The sequence below is a fragment of the Amphibalanus amphitrite genome, unplaced genomic scaffold (assembly GCF_019059575.1).
Source record: "Amphibalanus amphitrite isolate SeventyFive unplaced genomic scaffold, NRLGWU_Aamphi_draft 000583F_arrow, whole genome shotgun sequence".
NCBI classification, from domain to species: Eukaryota; Metazoa; Arthropoda; class Thecostraca; order Balanomorpha; family Balanidae; genus Amphibalanus; species Amphibalanus amphitrite.
In genome coordinates this window covers 214243-224988 of record NW_024882077.1, presented here as the reverse complement: position 1 = coordinate 224988, position 10746 = coordinate 214243, and the positions used below count along the sequence as shown (strand labels likewise).

At 49.3% G+C, this 10746-nt stretch overlaps 1 protein-coding gene across 1 annotated transcript; it reads left to right on the top strand.

Annotated features, from left to right (window-relative positions):
* The first annotated feature begins 2942 nt into the window (after positions 1 to 2942).
* Positions 2943 to 7722, top strand: LOC122394289 (sodium-dependent noradrenaline transporter-like). Its single transcript, XM_043391050.1, has 2 exons — positions 2943 to 3501; positions 5251 to 7722. The coding sequence occupies exons 1-2, from the start codon at positions 3184 to 3186 to the stop codon at positions 7552 to 7554; spliced, it is 2622 nt and encodes an 873-aa protein (XP_043246985.1). The 5' UTR covers positions 2943 to 3183; the 3' UTR covers positions 7555 to 7722.
* The last annotated feature ends 3024 nt before the right edge of the window (positions 7723 to 10746 follow it).

Here is a 10746-nt window from a genome sequence, read left to right as displayed (position 1 = left end):
GGCTGGGAATGCTACGGAACAAAGATGTGAAATGCAGATGAAATGTGAGGGTCAGATAAAGGGACGAGGTCTAGTAAGTCAGCCTGATGATGTCTACTTTATCACACACCCTGTTAACCTTAGGCGGTGTATGATAGGTTTGTTAACCCTCGCCGGCACGGGGGTCCGGCGAGGGTTAACCCCCCTATGCACGCCCCTAAGGTTTTTCGCGAATAACTCGCGTAAAAAGCGGCCGATCGCGACGAAACTTTCAGTACCCTCGCATTGATCAATTTTACACCTACCCTGACAATTTCATGACCCTGACACAAATGACCTTTGACCTGTGACCTCTTTTCCGAGACCATGTTTGGCCGGAATCGCTATCCGGCGTATGTCGGCTCGCATTAGCCGCGCGTTTGCAAGCTTTTCGTGGTTTCAAACGTCCAAACATGTGATTTGATGTTGCTCCCATACATAAGGGTGGGTGTCAAGGTCACCTGAAGGTCAGGTCAGGTCATTGACCTTTGGTGACCTCGGGTGACCTCGGTTCAATTTTTCGAGTTTTACATGTTTCTAGGCTAGTTTTTGGAGCTGAATTCGAATTTAGAAACCATTTGAACATTTACTAAGTAATTTTGATGCCTTAGTAACATGTTACGAAGCTGTCAGAGGCGGTTGACACGTATTACGAATACCCGTCACAACCCCTACCGGTTGACCTGACCTGACCTGACCCGACCTGGTCTAAATGCTTAAAGACATCATCTCTGATCAAAACTGACACGATATTCGTTATCAGCACCCCGGAAAACCACATAGCAATTAGCAGCCACACTTTACGACTTTCTAACAGGTCCCGATTTTCCCGGTTTTCGGGTCATTGACCTGACCTGGAAGGTCACCCGATGACCTAGGACCTTAAAATTGGGTACCATCGGCTTCTTATCGTGACGGGCAGCCCGCTCGTTTTTTCCGCGAAGCTCTAGCTCGATCAGGGGCCAAACGCGAGGGGGGTCGTACCAACTCCCCCCCCCCCCATTGTGCCGTCGAAGGACGCAAAATGGCCTGTGCCGGCGAGTGTTAAACCAATTGCTTAGCTAATATAGATAACCATGGATTCCAAAGTTCATGCAACTTTGTGATGCAGGGAAGCATAAACCTCGACAAATTCAAAGCATATGTGAGCAGGGCTGCAGAGTCGATGGATTTTCGGCGACTCCGACTCCGACTCCGACTCCGGCTTTCAAAAAACAGCTCCGACTCCGACTCCGACTCCGGGCAGAATTGTCGACTCCGACCGACTCCAACTCCCGACTCCGACTCCGCAGACCTAGCAGGGCTGCGGAGTCGACGGATTTTCGGTGATTCCGACTCCGACTCCGGCTCGGGTTTCTAAAATCGACTCCGACTCCGACTCCGACTCCGGTCACAACTGTCGACTCCGACCGACTCCGACTCCGACTCCGACTCCGACTCCGCAGCCCTGTATGTGAGTTCTCGGTTGGTTGAAAAGCCCCGGGAGAAAAAGAAGCACCCGATTCCCTAGCACTTGCACAGGAGATTTCCAATGACTGTCTCAATTATTCGTTATGCTTAATGCTTGGATCTTCACATTTCATTTATGGTGAGCTATGAATGTAAAATATCAAAGTCTTTAAAAATACACACCATTTGCATCAAGCAATTTTCATGCACAAAAACCATCACAACCCGTTTCATGTCAATAAACCTGCAATATCTCTGCCAGACGGACATGACGGTTCTATTTCCTCTGACGGCCAATTGTGTGTGCCCCTCCATCCCATAGCCCTCATTCCCTTCCCATCCTCCACACCCTCAGCTGCTTTGTGTGCGTATGCCACCTCTCGCGGATTAGCGTAGCGTAGGCGTGTGACATGGGGGCGAAGAGCAGCAGCTAACCAGGAGGCACAATGAAGGTCGGATCTGTCTGTATGCCTGTGAGCCCGCCCTGATCAGGCCGGACTGCTGACCGGATCTGGATACTGACAGCTAGCCATATGGAGCCCCGACAGCCGGGAAACAGCTGCGTGCTGCAGTAATGTCCCGATCCCCGAGCATTACTGGAGGGAGCCGGCATGATTACATAACGGGGGATTTAGTGTAGTGGGGGGGGGAGGGGGGGGGGGACACCGAAGGGCGTGTGCGTAAATATTAATCTAGCCCTGGAACGCTGCGTTCATACGATATGGAGTCCAGATGCCATGGCGGTTTGCGCGCTGTTGGAACGCGCTCTGACTGGCTCCTCCTGAGCATACGTTGTCCTGAAGCCTAGTCGTCAATATTTTACGCATAAAGTTATGAAAAAAAGCCTAAAGTGAACCGTATTATATAACTCCCTCTGCGCAAACGCCAAGACATATCATATCAACCAACAATTTTAGCAACGTTTGATGCATATTCTCATAAAACAACCCGGCATTTTAAATTCAAACTTTCCGACATGATCGCTCGGCCATGGTCCCACTCCACCCTTGTTCCGCGAATTCATCGGGGGAAGAGCCGGTCTGAGGATGCTGTGGAGGCGGCCATTGGCTTCCATCCGCCACCGCAGCCGGCGATACTGCGCCAGAAGTGCGACACAATGCACCATCGCTCGTCTGGGAACGCTGTGTCGCGGCGGTGGAGGCCGGCCCGGCTCACTGGGTCCCCCGATCAATGGCCGAGATCCATGAAATTCAGATGTCCCGAGTAAAAATACCATAAACGGTTTAAATGCCACGATTCCAGAATACAGCACTGTGAAACTGGAGTCTCATTTGCCTTCGAAAAGCGAAGCTTCAGAACGATACGACGCGCAATAAATGTTCGACTTGACTTTTATTTACTTGAGCTTATATACAGTACATGTATGTACTCGTACATTGTAAAATGCAGTTCGAAATGTCCAGCCCATACCAGCAGACGGCGAGAATTTCGTCACGTGAACTTACTATTTTTTCAATATTCATGTTGGCAATTTGTCCACCATTTTTGCTTTGATCAAAACAACGTTTAAATGCATATTGTGATGTTCCTGTTATTATCTAATTGGATTCGTTTGTTCAAAAGATTTCGTCACAAGCAAAAACGTTTATCTTAATGCGAAAAAGTTATAAGCCGTCTGAAGGTGATACAATGCTTGGACATAATAATTATGTACAACAATAAACAGTAAAATAGTCCGTTTTTACCCATTCAGCAATGGCAAGCTCCGAGACCAACAGCGTTATAGGAGACAATGAAGGAGAAACAGAAGTCAAAGGTGATGAACTCAAGGGCGCAGAGAAGTTGACTGAGCACATTTCAAATAACTCAGAAAGAAACATAAATCAAGGTGAAGGTGCGGAGGAAAAACAAACGGACAGTAACCCCAGAATTTCAACTGAAAATGAGGGCCAACAGGACGCGGCTATTGATGAAGAAAGCAGAACAAAGAGCAAGCAGAAAATTGAGGCAACGCCACCAGCAGTGGTTAGGTCTTCTGCATCCACGGCGCCCATACGTCTCCCTCCCATTCAGGTGAAGTACTCACTACTCGCACGGTTCCACATTACCCTCTATGCATGGGTGGAGAACCTACCCCGGCCACCCCGGCCGTGGCCGGGGTAACTTTCAGCCGACCCCGGCGCGGCCGGGGTAACTTTTTCCACTTTTGTAAATCCTAAAAGCTGTCTCCATACGAAAAAACTGCCATCTATAAAAGTGTCTCTCATTATTCTTATCTACCTTGAAAAGTTCGTGAAAATTTACTTTATTTTCATTTTGGAGCTTGATGTTTTTAAGTCTTTTCATCGCGGAGCCCGACATGTTTCATCAAACAGAAGTAAATCATATTTAAGGGCCGTGTAATATCAGTGAGATAGAAGGACGAGCTGCTGGGGCTCAAGGCTCCTCCAACTTAACCCGCGCCAGGGTGGTGGCCTAATCGTAACACGTTGAGTCGAGAGGTGGGCTTTTCACACTCCTTCTAACTCGGCTGCTGGGCTACGAGGCGAGAAGCGGAACGACGTTTGAAAGAGCGACAAACGTGACTAGAGAAATCTGGTCATGTTTTAGGCAAGCTCAATTATAAAATCATCATAGATCATCAAAAGCCAAATTTCTCTGATTTTAGCGTTCTCCGACAACTTTTCTCACAGTTCATGAACATAACGGAGCTTAAACACTGCAAACAAAACATTCGATTACTCGTTTAAGGCTCGGTTGCGAATAATATTTCAGGTGCGAGCTCAAATCAATAAGAGGGTCAAAACGGTCAAATTTGACATTTTGTTTTGTGGGGGAGGTTGCAAGTTCCACGGAATAAGCTTTGCAAAGGGCATGATGGCATTTTTAGCACGATCATCCAGCAAATTTGACCTGATGACCTGACCTAGCACTAGGTGACATGCGTCCGAAATTTTAAGGCGTGTTGCAAAATTGTTGTTACAGTTACGAAATCTTCCGCACCTGCGTGCAGCAGTTTTCCCTAAAAACGTACGCAGACATCCATTATTCTATGCCACAGAATAGGGGTTTGTTGATAACCGTTGACAAATATTTGAGCATCATCGTCTTTCTGACTTTCGGTCGCCGGCCGGGGTAACTTTTTCAAACATTCTCCACCCGTGCCTCTATGTATTTTTATGTCTTACATGTAAGGGCGAGCTTTGCTGAGGGGTGAGTTAAAATTGTACCTAATCCTAATTTTGACCTCTCGAATTCAATTATAAGAGAATTGTATTTGGTCTACCATTCTATAAGCATCATTTCACTGAGATTGCAATTGCCTGCCGTCCTCTGTAACTCTACAGCTAAAGGCTTCGTAGTCGACAGGGATAACTTTTTACTTTATCCCGTCTCTCCGTTCCGCGCATGGGGCTGGAAACCCCATGAGCGCTGTGCTGGTCGATTAAAATCAAAAGAAATGTGTAACGCCCATGGACCTTCTGGGCCTAAGTAAAATAAATCCGACTGCTCTCTACAAGCTCGAATAAGTACGAGTCACTTCAGTAACAAACTCAATATAAGTTGGGAAGTTACGATATGTTACGAAATACGATATAAGTCTTTATTCTCTTCTAAAAAAAGTGTTTTCAACATACCTCAACCTAATGCTAGATATTCCATAAATGTAATTGAATTTACATAGACAGGAACAGTAAAGCATACCTATTTATGTGCATTTTCGATTTACCTTTATTGTATAGCAATAGGTCTAATAGAACCTTTAAAATACGTAATGTTATGACGACAATGTTTACTATATGTTTTTCCTTTCTGTCCCAGGGAGTACCCAGCAGCGTTGTTGGGCCATCAAGCACGAAGATGTCCATGAGGCAGTTCTTACAAGCCTCAAGATCAAACATGCCGCAACGAAGATCAGTCAATCCGGACCTGCGAACGTCCATATTCAAAACGGCTACAAAAGAAAGGGAAGAAAGCCGCTTCGCTTGGGCGACCAATTTCGACTTTTCTATGGTGTCTATGGCGTGCGTCATTGGGCTAGCAAATTTTGTTCGTGTTCCACAGCTGTGTAAAAGGCACGGTGGCCTGGCCTTTTTTATACCGTATTTGATTACCGTCATCTTCATGGGCATGCCACTTTATTTTCTCGAGACGCTGCTGGGCCAGTACAGCGGTCACGGGACAGTGGCTGTCATGAACGAGCTGGTTCCAGCTTTTGTTGGCATTGGATACGCGCTGGTCATCAACAATTTTCTTTCATTTATGCGAAGTGAAATGGATATGGCAAGAATCTTATTTATGCTTGTGAACACAATGAGAAACGTTATTCCATGGGCAGTGTGTGAAGAGAAAAATGACGCCGGTTGTTATACCCAAGCGGATGATGCCTACTGTCAAACCCTTGGAAGTGATTATGTTTATTATAATCGCAGCTGCACGAGCATCGCCGATATATGTGCGCAAGTACTGGGCATGACTTCCACTGGCGAAAACTGCACACTGAAGAACGGTTCCTCTGTGCCATTTGACCATGTGATAACTCGCCGTACCCCGGAAGCCGAGTTTTACTTCCGCCAGGTGCTCAATCTGGAAGATGCATCTCTTGCACAGCTCGGTGCTGTGCACTGGCCAATGTTCTTCTGTCTCGGATTTTGCTGGCTAATGACGTATCTGCTCGGCTACAACGGATTCTCGACAACCGCAAAAAGTGCCTATCTCACCACGTTTGCGCCCCTTCTGGGACAGTTTGCCCTGTACGCTAAGGCGTTCTGCCTAACGGGCGCTGGGGGAGGCATACAAGCATACTTGACGTTCGACTGGTCTGCCCTTATCACCACGGATGTATGGATAGATTCCATCAAAACATGCTTCAGTTCACTGAGTTTAGGTTTGGGATTGCTGACCGCCATTTCGAGTGCAAGCAAACCATACAAGAACTGTTTAAAAACCTCATTGGCTATCATTTGCATTGACACTCTTGTCTCATTAGTCAGTGGTTTGGGCTTCTTCGCGGTTATTGGTCACCTGGCACATGTGTCAGAAGTGTCGGTAGAGGAACTCATGGATTCAGAAACAAACATTTTGTTTGACACGATGCCGAGAACTCTAACTTCGCTCAACTTCCCACGGCTGTATGTTTGTCTGAGCTACGCGTCAACAGTTCTGATGAGCTTTGGCTATCTCGCTGCCGTTATTGGAATGACCACATATGACGGAAAAGACATCTTCAACTCACTGACCAACCACCACGGTGACGCGGAGAAGACAGCGTCCAACCTCTCCATCTACCAGTACAACATAGTCACCTGCATCTTGGGCTTCACGGCCAGTATCATATTCGTGGCGAAAGGTGGCACGCTTGTCCTCGACGTGACGGATGTGAGGGGTCACGTGGACATGTCGTTTGTGATTGCCGCTTTGCAGACCATCGTCATCTGCGTGTTCTACGGCAGCGGCAGCGTACTTGATCTCGTGGAGGAAGAAATGGGCATGAAGCTGGGAGGATCGCGACCCTACTGGGCTCTCTCGTGGAACATTGTAGCTCCCTTCTTGCTACTGTGGGTAGCATTCAATAGAGAAGACGACAGCAACAACCATTTGGCCGGCGAAGATGAAGCAGACGCGTGGCACATGCTTGGCGCCATAATTGCCTTTTACCCCTTCCTGGTCGTGCTGGGCTTTTTCATTTTCCAAGTGTACAACTTTCGAAAGGACGGCGTGTGGCAGGCGCTGCAGCCGACTCGGAAGTGGTGCCTGGGTCTGGACACAAGTCTGCTCATCGAGGCGGCCGATGCTGAGCCTGACAAGTGGCGAGGTGACATCGAGCTGACGATCGCGCCGCCCTCGGAGGCGGCCCTGCCGGCAGCGTCCTTCGTGGTGACGGCGCCCTCCGGGTCCCGCGTCGGCCCGGCGCCCGACGCCGGCCAGGAGCCGCGTCCCACCATCGCCCCCTCTGGAGCTCTGTTGGGTCTGGGACCGCAGCAAACGACCCGCAAGTCCATCTTCGAAGGGCCCACTGCAATGGCCATTTTCGATCATACGCTAAAAAGCCAAAAGTATGTGCCGTTCCAGCGGCAAATGGAAGAAGGCAAGAGGATACGACGGCTGTCTGGAAGGCCGCCGTAAGCGGGACAACTATATTCCAGTGTTGTGGTATTCCATTGTGTGTTTTCATGCATTCAGTGCTGCTTATTAGAGTTAGCGCTAATGTGGACATGAATGATGTATGTACAGATTCGGGACATATAGAGGTGTGGCTTGAAAACGCGTGAATGTTTTCACCTATTGCTGGTGTGTGAAGTGTTTGAAAGCGAGTGTCTGTGCTTAAATACGAAAGCACGGAGGAACTGAGTAGTGACCCACATCTACATCACACAAGGGTCACACAAGGAGCAAATGTACGTCACGTATAACGTGCATTCACATTGCACTGACGAAACGGCGCGTATGAGTCGCATCATGGTTTCGACCATTAATTCTCAGGCTGTATCCCTTAGTACCGGAAGTACCTACCGGAAGTCGTTTCGCAGTCACCTTTAATCATTTCCCTCTCCATCACTTCCCTCTTTTATCCTGTCCTCTCATGAAGTGGAGGAATGGATAGAAGCCGGTCATATCGCGCACAAAAGCAGGCGAGTCAGTGGCGGGGCCAGGCGCTGACCGAGAGCTATTTTGGTCGGGTCGGGCTGCGACAGCTGCCGCGCCGGTCCGGTCGGTAAACAGCTCGTCGCTGGGCCGGACGTCACCGACTAATTATCGGCTCCCGTCACCGGGCAGGCGCAGGGGTGAGCGATATGACGGTCGCCGGCGGCGGGCTGCAGTCGTCAACACGGTGACACAACATGGCCCGGTGACGGGATTAGGGATCGGACGGCAGGCGACCGCCAGGTGCAGGCGCCGGTTGTATCAGAAGTGCTCTTATGGTGGCAGGAGCGGCGATGAAGGGGTGAGCGGCAATGTCAGTACAGCGTACCCTCATTTTTCCTCTTACTTTATGTTGGCATCTTACTTCTCAGTTGTTTTACTTGTCCTCGATCGATTGAGCTTGAAAACAGCGACGAAATGTTAACAAAATCGAGTGAATAAGATTTTGGTACATAGATATCACCCCACCCGCAGTTGTCGCTTCTGGTCCAGCTCAGGTCACCAAGTCCACTACAAGTCTTTAGCGCAGCGCGACACACCCAACATGCCGAGCTCAGCAGCTCCAATCTCAAAGACAGACTACCCGCTGACTGACGAGCGGCGCTGACTGGCAGACCTCTCCTCCGGAACCTGAGACGGGCCGCCGTGACACGTGTCCACGGCACATCTCACGTGGCCGCAGCGGGTCTAACGTGGCCTGCCGAGCGCTGACACGGTGCCGCGGGTCGGCCGGGCCATCTCCGTGAGCAGCTGACACCGCGCCGTGTTCTACACCGGATGTGGTGCGTGTTCACCTGACCGGTCAGCGGCTAAAGACCTGTCACGGCCATACAACTGAGCGCGGTGGGCTCGCGTTTCGGATTGGAATGTGTGCGTGCGCGCGTTTGGGAGGACACACGCCCCTCCAGCAAATGAGTAGACAATGGTTGGTCAGCGGATGTGTGTTTTTCAGATAATAACTTTACATGATAGAGATGCTCCAGTAAAATGGCTTAGTACAAATGAGAAGAGGTTTCGTTCGGGCACTTAGGCAATGTTTGTCAACAACCCACATAGTACTTACAAATCAATACACGATTGTGACGTTGGCAAGTTGGCAACCAACCATTCACTACTTGGGAGGGCTGCAGAGAATAACCCTCGCCGGCACAGGGGGAATAACTCGCGTAAAAAGTGGCCGAACGCGACGAAACTGTCAGTACCGTCGCATTGACCAATTTTACACCTACCCTGAAAATTTCATGACCCTGACCCAAATGACCTTTGACCTGTGACCTCTTTTCCGAGACCATGTTTGGCCGGAATCGCGATTCGGCGTATGTCGGCTCGCATTAGCCGCGCGTTTGCAAGCTTTTCGTGGTTTCAAACGTTCAAACATGTGATTTGATGTTGCTCCCATACATTAGCCCTCGCCGGCACAGGCGATTTTGCGTCCTTCGACGGCACAAGGGGGAGGGGGGGGGGGTTGGTACGACCCCTCCTCGCGTTTGGCCCCTGATCGAGCTAGAGCTTCGCGGAAAAAACGAGCGTGTTGCCCGTCACGAGACGAAGCCGTTGATACCCAATTTTAAGGTCCTAGGTCATCGGGTTACCTTCCAGGTCAGGTCAATGACCCGAAAACCGGGAAAATCGAGACCTGTTAGAAAGTCGTAAAGAGTGGCTGCTATGTGGTTTTCCGGGGCGCTGATCACGAATATCGTGTTAGTTTTGATCAGAGATGATGTCTTTAAGCATTTAGACCAGGTCGGGTCAGGTCAGGTCAGGTCAACCGGCAGGGGTTGTAACGGGTATTCGTAATACGTGTCAACCGCCTCTGACAGCTTCGTAACTTGTTACGAAGGCACCAAAACTACTTCGTAAATGTTCAAATGGTTGCTGAATTCGAATTCAGCTCCAAAAACTAGCCTAGGAACAGGCAAAACTCGAAAAAGTGAACCGAGGTCACCCGAGGTCACCAAAGGTGAATGGCCTGACCTGACCTTCAGGTGACCTTGACACCCACCCTAATGTATGGGAGCAACATCAAATCACATGTTTGAACGTTTGAAACCACGAAAAGCTTGCAAACGCGCGGCTAATGCGAGCCGACATACGCCGAATCGCGATTCCGGCCAAACATGGTCTCGGAAAAGAGGTCACAGGTCAAAGGTCATTTGGGTCAGGGTCATGAAATTTTCAGGGTAGGTGTAAAATTGATCAATGCGAGGGTACTGAAAGTTTCGTCGCGATCGGCCGCTTTTTACGCGAGTTATTCGCGAAAAACCTTAGGGGGGTTGCATCAACCCCTCCCTGTGCCGGCGAGGGTTAGGGTGGGTGTCAAGGTCACCTGAAGGTCAGGTCAGGTCATTGACCTTTGGTGACCGCGAGTGACCTCGGTTCACTTTTTCGAGTTTTACATGTTTCCAGGCTAGTTTTTGGAGCTGGATTCGAATTTAGCAACCATTTGAACATTTACGAAGTAGTTTTGGTGCCTTCGTAACATGTTACGAAGCTGTCAGAGGCGGTTGACACGTATTACGAATACCCGTCACAACCCCTACCGGTTGACCTGACCTGACCTGACCCGACCTGGTCTAAATACTTAAAGACATAATCTCTGATCAAAACTAACACGATATTCGTGATCAGCACCCCGGAAAAACACATAGCAGCCACACTTTACGACTTTCTAAC